Source organism: Hipposideros armiger, unplaced genomic scaffold, assembly GCF_001890085.2.
Source record: "Hipposideros armiger isolate ML-2016 unplaced genomic scaffold, ASM189008v1 scaffold_54, whole genome shotgun sequence".
Taxonomy (NCBI): Eukaryota; Metazoa; Chordata; class Mammalia; order Chiroptera; family Hipposideridae; genus Hipposideros; species Hipposideros armiger.
In genome coordinates, this window is record NW_017731404.1 from 1,870,761 (window position 1) to 1,888,096 (window position 17,336).

General features: G+C 55.4%; 1 protein-coding gene across 4 annotated transcripts in view; it reads right to left on the reverse strand.

Moving 5' to 3' along the window:
• RIPOR3 (RIPOR family member 3) overlaps positions 1 to 17,336 on the reverse strand; it is a 64,998-nt gene that overhangs the window by 7,779 nt on the left and 39,883 nt on the right. For 2 of the 4 annotated variants that reach the window (XM_019640969.1, XM_019640968.1), the window contains exons 4-15: positions 11,555 to 11,701; positions 10,300 to 10,378; positions 7,603 to 7,626; positions 7,216 to 7,269; positions 6,386 to 6,535; positions 6,194 to 6,257; positions 5,809 to 5,852; positions 5,526 to 5,651; positions 5,301 to 5,446; positions 4,437 to 4,566; positions 2,780 to 3,352; positions 24 to 154 (exon numbers count right to left, since the gene is read on the reverse strand). In XM_019640969.1, the coding sequence (XP_019496514.1) occupies positions 24 to 154; positions 2,780 to 3,352; positions 4,437 to 4,566; positions 5,301 to 5,446; positions 5,526 to 5,651; positions 5,809 to 5,852; positions 6,194 to 6,257; positions 6,386 to 6,535; positions 7,216 to 7,269; positions 7,603 to 7,626; positions 10,300 to 10,378; positions 11,555 to 11,701 (1,668 nt within the window). Of the gene's footprint in view, positions 1 to 23; positions 155 to 2,779; positions 3,353 to 4,436; positions 4,567 to 5,300; positions 5,447 to 5,525; positions 5,652 to 5,808; positions 5,853 to 6,193; positions 6,258 to 6,385; positions 6,536 to 7,215; positions 7,273 to 7,602; positions 7,627 to 8,962; positions 9,017 to 10,299; positions 10,379 to 11,554; positions 11,702 to 17,336 lie in introns of all 4 variants that reach the window. The other 2 variants (XM_019640966.1, XM_019640967.1) reach the window with 2 other exon arrangements.

Consider the following 17,336-nt stretch of genomic DNA (forward strand, 5'->3'; position numbering starts at 1 on the left):
GCACTGGGAGGGGGTGCACTCACCGGGGACCCTGGGGACCTCCAAAGAGGGACAGCTCGTGGGGGGCGAGGTCGGCATTGAGGAAGGTGAAACTCTCTAGGATGCAGTTCATCAGGCTCTCGGCTGAGCTGTGCTCCTGGCGGCCTCCGCGGGGCTGTGGACCAAGCAAGACCTCAGGGCAGCCGGCGCCACTCACCCCGCCCAACACACCCACCTTCACAGCATCCCTCAGTGGGGTTGCAATGCCCCAAGTCAGGACAGACCCAGGGGCACAGCACTCCCCGAGGTCCCTCCTGAATGGCCTGTGACAAGGTATGCTGCAAAAGCTCAAGGGAGACAGATCTGAAAAGCCTCACCTGGTCACAGATAACCACAAGGACAGGGCAAGTGACAGGAGTGAGGAGCGGTGGGGCGGGGGTCCGAGGGTGGGGTCCCACGGAAAGCAGGAGAGTAGGCGCCCTCCCCCAAGAGGACAGGCTGCTGCTCTAGCTGACACCTGCCATTTGGGTACGTGGGGCCAGTGTTGCCAGATTGTTCAACTTTCTAAGAAAAGCTGGGAGCTTAGGTTTTTGTGGGAAGATGCCCAGTTTTTAAATATTGACAATTCCAAATTATTTTTAAAGTATGATGTGAGTCAGGCCAAACACCTCTTCAGGTGGCTCAAAGCTGCCAGGTGAGCCTCTGGATTCCAGGTGTGTCTTCTCCCAGGGAAAGGTGGAAGGACAAGCGATTGGAGGCAGCCCCCGACTGGGAGGAGGTGGGGGGCGGCCTCGGAGCCACTGCTGAAGTTGTCAGAACCTCCCAATGGCAGGTCCCTTCCTTGGCATCTAGAAATCCACTACTGGGGATTTTGGTCTTGTCTCCATATGTGGTCCCTAGGCCCAGCTAGCCTGGGCCTCGTCCCACACAAGACACCAGAACCAGGCTCTGAAATGTTGAGCCCAAAGAGAAAACCTTGAGCAGGAAGAGAATAATAAGGCAAGCTGCAGAGAGTTCCTTTCCTGATAGAAAAAAAAAATTGTGTGTGTATATATGTGCATACACACATGCATGCACACACACACACACAGTCAGTCTCCTTATTCGCCGTCATATATAAAGTCACCGTTTCCACTGAATTTGTGAATACGGAGCCATCGCTCCTCTGGGAAATGCTACGAGCCTCTGGTCATAACCTTTTCATCCACCAGTCAGTATGTAACCTTGTTGTGTGTGTGTTTCTGTTTAAAGACCTTATTTCACACATATTGTCGATTCCTTCACAGTGACCTCAAGGCCAAGAGCAGTTAACTCACGCCTGAACAGAGCTTATCCAACACCCGTTTTCTTTGTGAGGCACTACCCATTGCCTTCCTGCTCTCAGGAACACTGGCCAGCACTTCAGCCCTGCACTCGGGGGCCATTTAAACAGCAGAATCGCCAAAATTAAGCATGAACATGTGAATAACGTCGCGCTAAATAGACAGTGAAAAGGACACCTGAGTACAGCATAACTGAAACAAGTCAGAGCTTCCTCACCTTGTTCAGCCTCAGCTGGGAACGTGCACACGAGACTCATTTTTTGTCACTCTCCACCTGCCCACAAATGGCGGTGAAAGCATCCTGAGTATTGATTTGAGGGTTACAAATAAACTTTAGCAAGTAGGTGAATTTGCAAAACCAGAATCAATGAAAAATGGGAATCGACTATACATACATAAGTGCACATTCATACATATATATGTGTGTGTGTGTGTAATTTCTCTTAGAAAGTCAACTAAAAACCATAGCCTGTCATCATTTTTATTCTTTTAACTTGGTTTGCAAAAAAAAAAAAAATGAGTTCCTCTAAGATGTTTAAAATTATTGCCTTATGGCAGTATTATTTCAAGATTTTTGTGTAAAGTGGGTATAATTTTTCAAATTACAGGTATGTGAGAGAAGCAGCGTGCATGCTGACTCACACTGTTCTACATGAAAACGCTATTAAGAAATACAAAAAAGGTGACTATTTCTTAAATTTTTTTTTGGAAATTTTCAGGTAGGTCTTTTTAAAGACTGTGGCAGTGGTATTTAAATAGTGAACATTTTTAAGTTACTAGGTATAAAATGAAAATTCAACTTTCTTTGTCCTGTGTTGACCTGTAATGTCAGGGGGAGAGTAGGAATAAAACCACCAAAATGAATTTTTGAAGGGAGCTGTTAGGCTATTTCAGTGCTAAGTGCCCTACACAAAAGACAGTGGTTTCATGAATTAATTGATTTGTAAGTAGGTGCTGGTGTTCTACATTTTGTTTTGCATACATTTAAATCGATGTATGCAAACCAAAAAAATAGGATAATCCACCCATGCCAGCCAGCACCTCTGAGAGCCACCTGAGAACTGCCCACGGTGTGGGTCCTGTCGAGTTTCAGTGTGGTGTGTGGGGCCACATGGGGTCTTCCATAGCACCAGCTCTGACCCTGAGAATACCCCTAGTTTGAGATTTTAATGCTGAACCACAGCCTGACCTGCTTGGGTCAGAAGCTGCGAGATGGGGCCTGGTTCTGACCGGACATGGTGCAAGTTATCCACTCTGATCCCCGACTTCCTCTCACAATCCTCCTCCCAGCCCGATGAGGGCTGTTGTTATCCCCACTTGACAGATGAGCAAACTGAGGCCAGGGAGGAGACGCTGCCGACCTGGGTGATTGCAGGGGTGAGGCCAGGATGCCGGCCCAGGCTGGCTGTCCCCAGAGCCCACTCCCAGTTGTTGTACCATCGGCAGAGCAGGGCTGCCGCCCAGCAGAGTGAACATACCTTCAGCCGGTCCCGGAAGCTGAGGACCTGGTATTCTAGCTCCCGGAGCCGAGGCTGGGAAGAGTCTGTGCACCTCAGTAAATCCAGGACCTCCTGCAGGGGCCTCTCGAGGGTCACCTCAGATTCACGCACTCCATCCCTGGTTTCTTCTTCATCATGGCCTCTCTTGCTACCCGGCATCGTATGATTGTGGAATGTGGAGCCCCGTGGCAGGCTGGGGCTCTCTATTCCCAAGTCCCTCCAGCCCGGCTGCTCCACGAACGAACCTCCTGCCAGGCGGGCCATCTCCGGCAGGAGGCCTGGGGACGGGAGCTCCTCCTGGGCCTCCTCTTCAATGGAGGCATTGGGGCCAATGGCCAAGGGCAGGAACCCCGCGTCCGAGGTGGACGCTGAGGTGCTGGTCTCGGTGTCTCGGGGGTCCTCAGAGCTGAAGGAGTCCATCTCAGGCAGCTCCTGACTCTGGCTCCACAGGACAGGGCCCCGAAGGTCATTGTCAGACAGGTAGCTGAGGATGGAGGTGGCCCTCGGCCCGCCCAGCAGCAAGGCCTGCTGCACTGGCTGCTGCAGGACAGACTGGAGAGGGGACACAGGACCGGCCTCACTGGCCACCCCAGGGATCCCAGCGAGGCCCCAAAGGGGCTTTCCCCCACAGACACTTGCTCTGCGTACCCACATTCTTGGGATGACTGAGGTCTGTTCACCAAGGTGACCCAGAGGTGCTGGTAGGACCCTGTCCCCTCTCTGCCCTTATCCCCATCACATCTCTAACTCACTCCTTTCAAGCCCCAGCAGGTCTCCTTGCTGCTTCTCACATCCTCCAGGCTCATTCCCACATTCCCACCTCAGGGCCTTTGCACTGACTGTGTGCTCCGCCTAAGAATGTTCTACTTTGTTTTCCCATGGTCCTTCCGCCCCTTGGGCAGGCAGTGCTCCCAGAGGGAACAGTCTTTTCCTGGCCTAGAGAAGAGCCTGCCACATTGTTTTGAATGAGTGAAGTGAATGAATGAGTGAAGGACCTGACATACGATACACAACCAGTGCTCATTACAAGAGCAGCTCGTCACTAAATTAAGTGTTTGGCATTTACATGCCCTGATCTAAAGGCCATCAAGTCCCACCTCATTTATCCCTCACACCTCTAGTCTCCAAATCCATCACTAGGTTAAAAAGGCTGCTGTGGAGGAAAAGGTGGAGGAGAGGATGCATTTGCCGCAGATGCCATACAGCATCTCTGGAAGAATATGGAAGAAGTTGACAACAGCCTAAGGAGGTGACCCGGCTCCCAGGAAAGAGATGTGTTACTGTATGCTATGTCAAGGTATTACCTGTTGGAAACATATATGAGTATACTGAATTTAAGCTTAAAACAACTAAATTGGAGGCCAAGGCCATGGCTGGGGTGGTAGAACCATCCAGAGAACCCCATTCCAGGCACCCAGGAGCACCAAGCCTAGAAGCCCCCAGAATGGAGAGGCCAGCATCGAGGAAGAAAAGTACAGAAAATACCCAGGATAACCCAAAACAAGGGAGGCTGCACCCACCGCTTGCTACGTGCAGAGGTGCCAGGCTGCTCAGCCCAGGCTCGCGTGCTGGCCCCTGGGGGAGTCACCCCCACCCCCACGACTTTTCTTAAGCACAGCGCCCCCGGCTCACTCACCAGGTAGTACCTCTCCCGGAAGCTGGGTGTGCTGGGGGGTGTCCAGTTGTACAAGGAGCCCTTCCTGCTGCCTACAGAGAACTTGACTGTGGGGCTGGGTGACACCAGGAAGATCTCAGTATCAAACGGGCTGGAGGAGAGAACAAAAGGCCTGAGGGTCACCGATGCCCAGGGGGACATTGGAGCACAGTAAGGACCCCGGGAACTGAAGAAGAAATGGAGGCCCAGGGAGGGGCAGGGCCTTGCTCGGGGTTACAGGCCCGGCCCAGGGACTTTAGGTCCACATTCTCAACCCCCTTGGAAACCTCTCTCAAATGCCCACCACCCGTAGACAGCAAGGGGCTGCGATTAGTCACCACACGTGTGAATGACATCCCCCTGTAGAGGCCCCTTTGAGAAGCTCAGCAGACCAGCGGTGGACGCTCAGTGGTGCCGTTTCCTGGGTAAACATCGCCACCACCCCTCTCAGATTCCTCATCTGTAAAGGGCGCCATTCTAGAAGGACGTCTGTGTCAGTCCCAGTCACAGGTAAGGCTGGGGACCCTAGGCCTCGCCAACCCTGCCCTTGGAGCAGGTAGGTCTGAGCAAACCCTCCCTGCTTCGCAGAAACCTGCTCGCTCTCATTTGCACAGAGGCCTGGCTCCAGGTGTGTAGGGCCCAGCTGGACCACAAGAGCCTGTGACAAGCACTTGCGGGCACCTCCTGGGAGGGAGATGAGAGCAGACATGTCCACGAGTGGATGCTAGGGCACAGTCAGGCCACCAGGGGGTGCCAGCGAGGTCCTCTGGCTCTCCCTCTGGGTGGGAATTGGGGGCTGGCCTAGGGAGAGGCGGCAGGGCCGGAGGGAGAATGGCCCCCACTCACTTCCACTGCACCTCCAGCTGCAGTTTGATGGTGCCCAGCTCTGTGATGTCTACCACGATGACCTGCGGCCGGGTCGTGAAGAAGTCGGTGATGTCACACGTCACTGTGCCCACCGCCAGCGAGCTCAGGCCCCGCAGCTCTGTTACCTGGGGACAGTGAGGAGCTGTGGGTGGTCTCCTAGTCCAGACCCTGGGTGTTCTGGCCCCACCCCTAGGCCCCACCCACCTTGATCTCGAAGTTCTCGTGCAGGGCAGGGATGAAGGCCTTCTCCTCCTCGTCCCAGGTCTGGCTGTCATCAGACTCGATGCGGCCTCTCAGCTTCCAGCGCTGGCGGCCCAGGCGCATGAGCACCTGTGGGCCAGACCCGAGGAGGAGTGGGTCAGCCCCCCAGGTGGGCGCCACCCACCCCGGCCGTCTGCCTGGGGGCCCTCCCTGCCAGCTGGGACCATGGGTACCCCCAAAGGCATGGCGGGGAGCTCTGAGGACTGACACCGGAGGCGGGCCATACCTCATACTGGTCTCCGGGACAGAGGCGTGCGTAGCCCACCAAGCCTGGAACACAGAGACGGACAAGTCTTCTGTCTGCCCTCCTCTGCCCCTGCCCACGGGTCACAGGCCCTCACTGGGGAACTCCCCGTCCTAGTCTGGGGACCGGCTTCCAGGACAGATAAGCTGTCATGATGGACAGTGGGCAGGCCTGGGCCCTCACATCCAACTCAGAGAGGAGACAGGACTTGCCTGAGGTCACATGTCCCACGAGTGCAAACCCAGAGCCGGGCCTGGACCCCTGGATTCTGACCCCCACCACCAACCCAGCGGAAGTCCCAGGGCCCCCCAGAAGGCCTAACAGCCCACCCAAACTGCTGCTGCCCACCCACTCTCAGCCCTGTTACCTTTCATCCTGACGTGGAACTCGCCCAGGTGGACCTCCAGGGCCCCCTCAATGAGCCACATATCCTGCAAAATCCCACACAGTGCAGCTCAGCACCCACCCCTGGGGCTAGGCCACAGGGACACACAGAGACCCCCCAGGCACCCCCCACCACCACCACCACCAAAGCCGGGCCTGGCTCCGCGCTGCCCACCTCGGTGCACTCCTGCAGGCTACGGCCCAGCTCCTGCAGGCTCTCTCGGGAGGCGCGGCTGGGTGGGCACCTGGAGAAGGCCCGCTGCATGTTGGAGGCGCCATCGCGCAGGCGGCACTGGATGCAGTAGCCCTCATAGAGCTCGTCCACCTGCCAGGGCACAGGAAGGTGGGTCCTGCTCACGCCGAGGGGTGGGGGCCAGACCTGCCTGCCATTCTCACCCTCTGGGAGAGGCCACCCTGAGCTGCTGTCCCCATCCCAGCCCCTGACAGCGGTCACACCCTGCACTGGTTCACCGGCCCCCATGGAATGTGAGCCCAGGGGGTCAGGAGCCACGTCTGCCTCATCCCTCAGCCCAGCGCCCGGCAGTGGCTCGCACGCAATCAGTGCACAAACTTTAACTGCATCACGTCTCCTTTTCCTGCCTGATTTTTCAACTGTAAACGGGGAGGTGGGTTTATGATATCCTGCCCTCCCACTGGGCTGCTAGGAGAGTGAAGCGAGATCATGGAAGCGTTTGCAGACTTCAAAGCTTAAGGGACTTGCTGTGTGACCTTGGGCCAATCCTTGTCCCTCTCTGGGCCTCTACTCCTCCGTCTCTACAATTGGGTGGCTGGTCTCCGCCTTCCCAGCGCCCTGAGACTGAGCGTGATGTCTTACTGGGCCCAACCCCTGCAGTGGCTCCCTGCCTCTCTCCAGCCCCTGAGCACCCCGACTACCCTCCCTGCTGCTCAGAGGGAGCGTGCCCACTCCTATTAAGCCAGTGGAGGCCCAGCAAGGTGACAGACTATCCCAGCCGCACCCTGCGACACCACAGGAACCAAGCTGACCTTGCTGATGTGAAACTCCATCTTCCGGATGTGCCTTTCCACAGAGCGCGTTTGCTTCTCCCAGAGAAAGAGAAGATGCTTTATTTTTTTATTTATTTTTTATTTTTGAGAAGATGCTTTAAAAGTAGCCCGAGCCGCCTCCCAGCTCCTGCCCACCTCTGCCAGGTCTTAACACAGAACTGGGCTCAAAGCCAGGCCAGCCCCTCACCATCCTTGACGTAGGCTCACCGCTGAGCCTCAGTTTCCCCATTTGGAAAGTGAGGAGGAACCCAGATGGTTCTCCTGTAGGATGGCCAGAGGATGGCGTGGGGACGAAGTTCTTCTCACCCAGCCAGGCCCGGCCCAGCCCACCTCGCTTACCACGTGCAGACAGGAATTTTCACTCACCTTGTCCAGATCATAATAGAAAGCCTGTTGGGGAGGAAAGCGGGGAGGGACTGTCAGGGCTCTGGATGCACCTCCAAGACCCACGAGGCTACATTCCAGGGGTGCCTGAGCTCAGAGGACAAAAAGCCAGCAGCAGAAAACCAATAAAATGCACTTAAGCCATCCAAAAAAAAAAAAAGCCAGCAGCCACTCCATCCTCTGAGGCCCATGGTCCAGGCTGAGGAGGAAGAGTAATTAAACACATGTGCTTTGGGTGAGGCAGTGCTAGGCCTGGCTCTGTTTTCCAGCTGTGTGTCCCAGGCAAGTTACTCAACCCCTCTGAGCCTCCATTGCCTCAGGTAAAACGGGACAGCCATAGCACCTACCCCATTGGGCTGCTATAAAGAGTAAAGGACACAGTAAGCACTCAACGAAATGGGGACCATTGTGATTTGATTGTTTAAGGGGTGACGTCAGCCATGACCAGAAGAACTGAGAGTGGGGAGAGGCAGCTGGCACCACCGTGGAGTTCAGGCCTTGGGGAATAGCAACATCAGGCTGGTCTATCCACGCCAGGGGCCAGGGTGCCGCCAATGAAAATAAGATATTATCGGGGCAAGCAAATCTGTGTAGAAAGGTCCAGATGGTAAGAGTTTTAGGCTTTGTGGGCCATATGGTCTCTGCCATGACAGAATGAAAGCAGCCACAGACAATATGTAGATGGTGGGTGTGGCTGTGTGTGGGTAAACTATTTCTAAAAGAGGCCCTAGCTTGCCCACGGAGATTACAATCGCTGTATCGGAGCCTGGAGGAATTTCCACAGGGTTGAGATCCACCAGGGAGAGCATGTAAATTGTGACTTCATTTTTATGGCAACTGTGGACCAAAACCCTCTATACGCACTTGTGTGTATGTTTATGTGATTCTGTGACCAGGGAGAAAAACATGGGAAGGTAAGCGCTAGATTGTCCTCAGAGTTAAACAGAGTGGGACAGAGAAGGTCGGGGTGTATGTGTGTGTGTGTGTGTGGGGGGGGGTGAAGGATAGGGAGGTGTCAAGCAAAGAGGAAGATGAATTAAACCCCCCAAAAGCCTGTGTTTGTCCATGTATTCATTTATGTGACATTGTATGTGTGGGATTGTGAAATTAAAGTGCCCTGTAGGAAATAAAGAACAAGAAAAGTCCCCAAGCCTTTGAGGAGGAGTAACCGCACAGCAACTTCTCAGAAACCAAGAACCAGCAGCGACCAGGGAAGCAGGACTCCACGTCCGTCGTCGCGCCGCGTGGCCCTGGTACAGCCACGGCCCGTCGCTTGGCCTCAGTGTGCCCATCTATGAAGTGGGAGCAGCTAAAACGTACAAACCTTTATACACTCGCCTACCTTACATTTTCTTCTAGAACCGAGAGAGACGGGAGGACGTGAGAACCGCTGTATCTGTGCGGGAGGGGTGGGATGGTTGCTGGGAAGGCTGGGAACTGGGGGTGAGGTCTTCTTGGCTGTGCCTCCTTCCGTCATGTGCGTGGCCACCCACCCACCAAGGGCGAGGCCTGACTGAGCCCTCCGCCTTCCCTTCCCAAAGCATCTGGCACATTCGTGGGGCTCCCACCCTGCCAACCCCCCAAGTCCTCTCCACTGGAGCCAGGATACAGAGGCGGCCAGCTGCTGCTCTGATAGGGCTCCTTTCCGCTCCCCATTTTTCTGACCCCTGCTCTACACTTTGGCTCTTTAGGGAAGGGATGCTGGAAATAAGCTGGCAGGTTGGAGGAACCCACAGGCAGCAAGGCCTCCTGGCTTTTGTTTCTAATCCCATTAAGGATAGAAAGTTGGGGAATAGGGGCTGGGGACCTCCGAATTCCAGAAAGAAAGCACCTCCCCACTAGGGGGATGAAGTCCCCGGCAGAAGGTCTTGGTCGTGTGAGCAGGTAAAATACCGGACAGCCACTTACATTTCTAATAAATAATATATATTTTTAGCATAACTATGTTCCAAAGATTGCATGGGACATAACTTACACGGAAAAAGTATCAGTTATTTATCTGAAAATCACATTTAACTGGGCGTCCTATTTTCTTGTTTGTTTTTGGTCTTGATTTTTTTATTTGTTTTGATTTTGTTTTTGTTTGTTTTGGGTTTTGTTTTTTTTTTGCGGAATCCGGCTGTGCTAAAGGGGTGGCGGAAGCCCAGAGCACGTGGGTCTCGGGCTAGACAGGTCCCAGAGCAGCCTCGCAGACACGGCCCGTGAGATGGCAGGAAGTGCAGAGCCGCTGGGTGATGGGGAGACATGCAGGGCTGATAGAGGACAGCATCGCAGGCCACCGTGACACACCCTAGATTCGACGCCTGACCCAATTTCTTGGCATCACATGAGCCACCCCGATTTCAGGATGGCCAAGGTCTATAAAACAGGGCCATCTCAAACAGGTACCTCTACACACCTGCCAGCCTTAGTTAATTACTTCTAGAACCAAAGAGAGAATGGACGTGGGCCATCGGAAGTGTGAACTCTGTACCATGTCGGGGGGGGGGGCGGTCGGGGGCAGCTTCCCACCAGCCTGTGAGATTAAAATCATCCCAAAATAAAGCAAGTCCCTTCCTTAGGCCTCTGAATTCCGAGACAGATGTGCACCCATGGTGCTGGCAAGGGGATGAGGAAGGGTCCATCTTTGAACCCCAGCCAAGGCTGCTTGGGTAGGAAGGGCCTAGGAAGGGGTCTCACCAGCCTGGAATTCCTGTGGGTGTCCTTGTGGCGTCCTGACAGGTAATCCAGCTCTGCTTGCTGGACGCACAGATACTCCCTGTGAAGAGAATGAAGAAAAGGAATTTGGAAAGGAACAAGAAGAGAAAAAGAAACAGGCCGATGACCGGTGTCCCAGAGCGCAGGCAGCCACAGCTGTGGCTCTCAGCAGGCTCAGGGGTCAGAGGGCAGGGCCCTCCCGCCCACCTGGAATCCTGGCCCCATCTGCTCAGCCTCCAGATCCCACACACTGGGCCACGTGCCCGGCGCTGTAAAAATGGGGAATCGCTCTGTTAATTCCCACAAACAGCCTCACAAACAGGTTCTACTGTTATTAAACCCATTTTAGAGATGGACAAACGGACCCTTGAAGATGGCAAGTAACCCAGCGCAGGGTCACATGGCAGGGAAGAGGCTGACCCAGGTCTGAAAGCAGGCAGTGGCCTCCGAGGCCTGTATCTTCACCCCAGCCCCTGCCGAGGTCAGCAAGAGCCGGCCCCCGTCTCGGGCAAGGGCAGGCCGTTCTGCTGTCCAGATGCCCAGAGCCAAAGACCAGACAGGAGCCTGGAAAACTCATTCTGGGAAGCACAGAAAAAGCCATGCGCCAGGAGGGAACTTCTCACATTGTGTTTTCCAGCCAAAGAGGCTTGGACAGGGAACCTGAGGTCTGGACTTGGGGGCTGGGGTGGGGCTCCATCATAGATTTGCTGGGTCACCCCAGGAAGGTGACTCACCCTCTCTGGGCCTATTTATACCACTTTCTACCAGGCACTGCTCACTCAGAGGTTGGGCTCCCCAGAAAGAAGGAGATGCTGCCCCAGACAAGTCTGAAAGGTGCAGTCTTACGGAAATCACCAGAAGCTGTCCTGGGAAATGAGTGCCTTGGAGACAGGCCTCCACCCTCCAGATACACACCCTCAGCTCCCACTGTGCACCAGCACCAGGTGCATCATGGGAGGAGGGGGAGGGATGTCCCCTGTGTGGTGAGGAGTGGGTTGGGGGGAGGTGGCGTTAACCCCGAGCCCAAAGCGGACAGCAGGACAGGTCAGCTTTGGTCCTGGGCCTCTGGCCAGGGATCCTGGGCAAGTTGCTTCCCATCTAAATGAATAACCTGGAGCTCCCTCTGTGGCCTCATACAGACAAGACCCCACCATGTTTCCCAGGAAGAAGCAGAGATGATCAGGCAGGCAAGGCCAAAGAGTGCACTTTTTAAAGGCCACAAACAGCCTGTCCTTACTGAAGGCCTCTCTTCAGCGCTTCAAAGATCTTCTTCACTTCCTGCGTCTTGGAGTCCGGGCAGACAGGCCGCTTCTGCAGCGTGCCGTACATCTTGGAGGATTTTGCAGGCATTCGAGACCTCACCGAGTTTCTTTGGATGGACTTTCTGTGAGAAGGGATTGGGGGGTCAGAGCAGGGATTCAGACAAAGCCCTTCCCAGGGGCAGGCCCTTTGGGAACAGTGGCCAGAACCCTAAGTAGCCAGGAGACCTGGCTGCATCCCACCCAGGTGCCACCAAGCGGCATGATCGTGGGGAAGTTGCCAAGACTCTCTGGGCCTCAGTTTCCTTATCTGTAGAATGAAGGCTTGGATTTGGGGATTAAAAGAATACTAATACTAATAACCTGATATGAGACATTCACTTGTAGTGAGAAATACAATCAAGCAGCCCAAATGCCCGTGCTTTCTGTTCAGCGTGCTTCGTCTGGGCCGGCAAAGCAACATGGGAAGCCAAGTCATAGTTCTGCGGTGTGCCCATGGGGTGGGCGCATGTTGGCTTTGCCTGCCCAGCATCCATCCACCTCCTTCTGTTGATAGCACCTCAGCTTTCCTCTGGGGAACCTCCCCAGCACAGCTCTTTATACATGTGGTTTGGAGGGAGGTGGCTTGACAAAACCAATACACAAAAATACAATACACACATGCACACAGGCACATGCACGTGCGCACACAGTCATTCTGAGGCAAAGCCATGTCCCAGGCCCAAGTTAGTCAATATAGTCCACTCGCCTGGCCCAGGGAGAGGCATGGGAACCAAGTCAGGCCAGAAACTCTGTTGGAGTTGGGAGTGTGGACCGGATGAGCCCAGCGGTGATGTACAGGCATTTCAGAATTGATTACAGTAGCACAGGGCCAGGGTGCCCTCATTACAGTACAGAGCTGCTTTCATTGGCATTTAAGCCTCTCCCGGCATCTTATAATCCTATGCCTTGTCCGCTAAGCTGAGGCCAGGGCTGGCTGACGCTGCCACCAGATGTGCGTAAGTCCATCTTATCCCTCTAAAGATAGTGTTTCGCATATGCCCCTGCAGCAGGTTTGGCCTCAGGACTATCTTCTCACAAGAAACAAGGGTGGACACGACATTAACATTGGCACGGGGTCAATTTTTCAAAGGAGAGCAGCTAGCCATCGTCTCCAACTTCTCCCCCTTTCTCTCCTTCTTGCTCAGGTGCACTGAGGAGCCAGCTTCAACCATGTACATGAGGGCCCTCACATGGACTGCTGAGCCACCAGGGAGAAGGAACAGCCTGGGGGTGCAGACCACCCATTGGTTCGACACCGCTATGAGAGACGCAGGGGTAACCGACCTTCCATAAGCCCCTGTATTTGGAGGGGGAGGGTTTCTTTGTCAAAGCATCTTCACCTCTACAAATATCGACTTTCACAGCCACCCTAGGAGGCGGGTGTTCATTTTAGTCCCATTGCAAGGTAGGGAAACAGGGGCTCAGATCATGTAGGTGACGGAGCTGGGACCACACCCACATGTATACAGATCCTCAGGCTGGGATCTTGACCACACAGCGGGGCGTGAGGCGCAGGGTTCTCAGGGTCCTCAGAATCTCCTGGAGGACTTAGACCCGGACTGCTGACCTCTCCACCCCACCAGTTTCAGATTTATGAGTCTGGGGCGGGGCCTGGGGCGGGGCCTGAGAATTTGCATTTTAACGTGTTCCCAGGTGCTGGTGATGCTGCTGGTCCGGGGACCGCACTTTGAGGAGCATGGTCTTGGGGGAGTCACCATTTCTGCTCCCCTCAGGAGATGTCCTGTTGTCAGAAATCCAGCTCCATGTCTCCCTGGGAACCCCTCAGAGTCTGCTGCACTTTTGAGGTCTAAAGTCAGGGGCACAGGACTCATGCATTCATTCATTCAAACAGTCACAGAGCGGGGCTTTCCCGGGTCAGGCACCATAATGAAAGCCGAGGGGCCAGGGTCCCACCCTCAAGGGCTCACAGTCCACAGGGAGAGGGGGGATTGTAGTCTGGAGAGCCAGGCAGGAGGCAAGCGGGACACAGCTCCAGCTCCTTTCCAGGCCTGAGAGAAGGGCCGCTGGTCCCCCGCCATGCCCTGGTCCCCCAAGCTGTACCTCCAGCCCAGCCAGGTGCTGCACATTCCACACACGGATGCAGACACCTGCTGTTGACTCAACAGAGAGGAGCCGTCCTGGCCGCCCCTGCTGATGGGACCAACCCCCAAGACCAGGGGTTCCCCATTATGCTGCACAGCCGCACTGCAAACCAACACGCCAGGAATACAGACCTCAGGCCCTGCCCAGGCACGCTGGGAGCTGGTCCCAGCGGAAGCTGCAGCAAGGAAGGCTCTAGAACCCCACCCTGGACCCTCAGGGGACTTACCAAGCTAGGAGCCTGTACTGTCTCATGGGACACAAACTCCTGGTCAGCTGCCCTGTTCAAATCCCCACCCCAGAGGTCACAGGTACTTAACCTACGGGGGCTTCAGTTTCCTCATCTGTGAAAGGGGGATAACACGAGTACCTGCCCCACTGAGTTGTCATGAGATGTCATTCATTCAGCAGATATTTACCTAGCATCTGCTGTGCACCAGAAGCCATTCTAGGGGCTGGGAGTAGAACAGTGACCCAAACAGACAAAACCCCTGCCTCCGTGTGCTGCCGTGCCAGCTGGGGGGGGGGGGGGGGGGCGGACCGTGGGAAGTGGGAACCAGCACAGGCTCTGGAGCCAGACACCAGGGTCTCTATCCGGCTCCCCCACTTCCAAGCTGTATGACCTTGATAAGTTATTGACCCTCTCTGGGCCTCAATGTTCTCATCTGTAAAATGGGGACCAGAGGAAGGACTGCCGTGAGAGTTACACAGCACTAAGTTAATAATGTAAAGGACTTCAAGCAGTGCCTGGCAAAGAGTGAGCACCATGTCTGTGTCAGAGTCAAATAAGATCGTTTAAAAAATCAGATATCAGATAATGCCTAGCGCTGAGGAAAGAAGACAAGGCAGGGTGATGAGTTTAAGTAGGGTGAGCCGGGAAGGCTCCTCCAGCAGGTGGTAGAATAAAGGCATGTGCACAGAGCCCTGGGCTGTGCCGCCTGTATATCATTAGTGCTCATCTCTGTACCTGCTGTTGCTGTTATTATATGACCAGGTAGGGGCTGTGCTCCTCCCCCCTCACCCTCCCTCTTAGACCCTCCACCGAGTTGCCATCTGCAGGCCAGCAGAGACCGGCAGGGCTGCAGCCTCGTGAGAGGCAGGTTTTACACAGGCCAGGGTCCCCGGCAGGTGGGGTGAGCAAGCAGCGTTGAGGTGGGAGCTACACTCACCTGCCAGCTCCCAGGGGCCCAGAGTCCCTGGCAGGTGCGTGCCCTCGGCCAGGCCCCCCTTCCATCTACCTGAAGGCCTCCTCACCCTTGCGGCTGTGGCTGTGCCTGGAAGTGCCGGCTCCTGGGGAAGCTCTGAGCCCAGTGCTCCTGGCTGAGCTTCAATAGGGCAGGTGTGGCGGCCACTCTGAGAGCCGGTCCAGCCAGGGGAGGTGATGCATGTGCAGCCCCCGGATGGTGAATTCAGGCTGCATGTCTGGCCCGGTGTCACAACTGCCAGGGCAGAGAGCCACCTCTGGGGCGGATGTTTCACCAGCCCTGGGAGGACTCAGTAAATATTAAACAGTCCCTGGCATGCCAGGCAAGATTCCAGATGGGCATGTGCAACCTATTGGCCCCAGCCCTCACATGAGGCCACGGGGGCAGTCCTTCTGCCTGGTGTCATGGAGAAATCCTTCGTCGGAGGCTCTGGTGCGTGGCTGCGGCAAGTGCCAGCTCTGGAGGCAGGCAGGGCTCAAGTCCGTACCTGCCCCCTGCCCCTTGCCCCCAGGTGGGGCTCGGGGTGTGCGTGGGGCAATTATAGGACAGACTGAAGACACTTCAGGTGGGGACTCAGTGTAACAACGGTGTCATCTAACCTTTTCTCCTGTGTCTGGTGGTACTAGATGGGCGGGGTTGATACCAAACACTCGCAAAGGTCAAACTGCTCTGGGCACTTCACACAGACTAGCCCACTCCTCCTTACATACTCGGAGGTCCCCGGAGTCGGGCTCCACTCCCACAGGGCAGCATGAGCACCTCAGCTGTCTCCTCTCTCCTCAGTTCCCTCGCCTTGAAAGTCAAGGCTTGCTCTTGAGTTTTCACATCTACAGCTCTCAGTTGTCCCAAATGAGGAATTCCCAAGGTGACCAGGGTATCGCAATGTCTCTGGGATCAGGAAGGTAGGTACCTGACAGCCTGGGGGAAGGGAGATCTGGCTGAGGAGGGGCAAGAAGGGGTTAAGAGCAGCGGTGCCTGTCAATCAGGACAGAATGGGACAGGGTCAGGGTCTGGCCCCTCCTTACCCGCCCCCGGCCCCCCCCACCACCACCTGATTATATATGGCTTTATTATAGCAACCATTCAAACCTTAGTGTAAAGCTCCCCCACCAGATTACTTCCCCAAGTGAATTATTTGATTATGGAATAAAAAGCCCCGTCCAAGGTCAAAAGGATCTCAGGTGCCAGAGCAGGGGTGGGGGTGAGGGACAAAAGGGGTATATACCCACCCCATCTAAGTAGAGCCCTGCTCTCCGTCTAAGATTATTTTGCCTGACCCATGCCAGCCGCTGAGTGCCTTGGCAATGTGGCTGTGTTTCAGCCTGGTTGGATTACCTGGGAAGTAAAGCCAGAAGGTGAGGCCTGAAACCCAATCCAGGCCGTCCAGCCCCAGAACCAAGGGCCCTGACCCCTGGGAGTTGGACAGAGACAGGAAGTTAAAAATAGATGTGCTTCCTCCCGGTCATTGTGGGCACCTTCTTCCTCACTCACGGACAGGGGACTGCAGAGGCTGAGGTCAGATGGTGGCCACTCAGGGACCGCAGAACCTTCCCAGGCCAGGCATCCTCCAGGGTTTCCTGAGGGGGGACCCCCCAGGAGGAGGAGCCCACAGGAGGTGTCCATGACAGTTACAGCTGTCAGGGCCCCTCTTTCTCAGACTAGGATACAGACTTTGTAGGACCTGCCTCTTATCCTTGCTGCTGACTCATGAGCCCGTGTCATGGGGTCAGACCCTCTCTGTTCTCTTTCTACCTAGAGTGCTGACCCCAGGAATTGGAAGGGGGCGGGAGGCAAGAGGCTGGGGGCCCACCTGGGGGCACTTTCTGGGCAGAGTTCCTGACTAGGGCCTGAGGGGACATTTCCCATGGATTTGGGGAGTCCAGAGGCCCCCAAAGTCCTGACAGGAGGAGAGCTGCCGGCAGGACCCGCCCCAGAATTCTTGAGGCCCCGTGCAGATGAAAACGCAGGGCTCTTGGTTCAAAACTTATTAAAAATTTCTGGATGAAGACAGTAGAACGTTAAATCGACTCAAGGGACCCTGTGCCAGTCTGCAGGCCCCTCTCTGCTGCCAGATCACAGGGACAAAGTCCCCGCAGTGCCTGTGTGATTAGAGAGAGATGCCCTCCGAGTGGACCAGCTCCATGCCAGCACGCATAGCTTGGGTGGGTCACATGGGCTGGATGTGCCCCTTGGCCCGGCGACCTGCACAGCTGTCCTTCGCAGCCCTGCTTGCCAAGCCTCTAGGATGGGGGACCTGGATGAAGTCCAGAGAGAGGCAGCTCAGAAACGGTTTTAGGGGCCTCAGTCTTCTCTGCTTCAGCCCTTCCGTGACTCCCTTCACAGTGTGAATGTCCTCACGGTGATCCACGAGGCCCTGCAGGGCCCCCCCGCCCTCTCTCACCACTGCCCCACA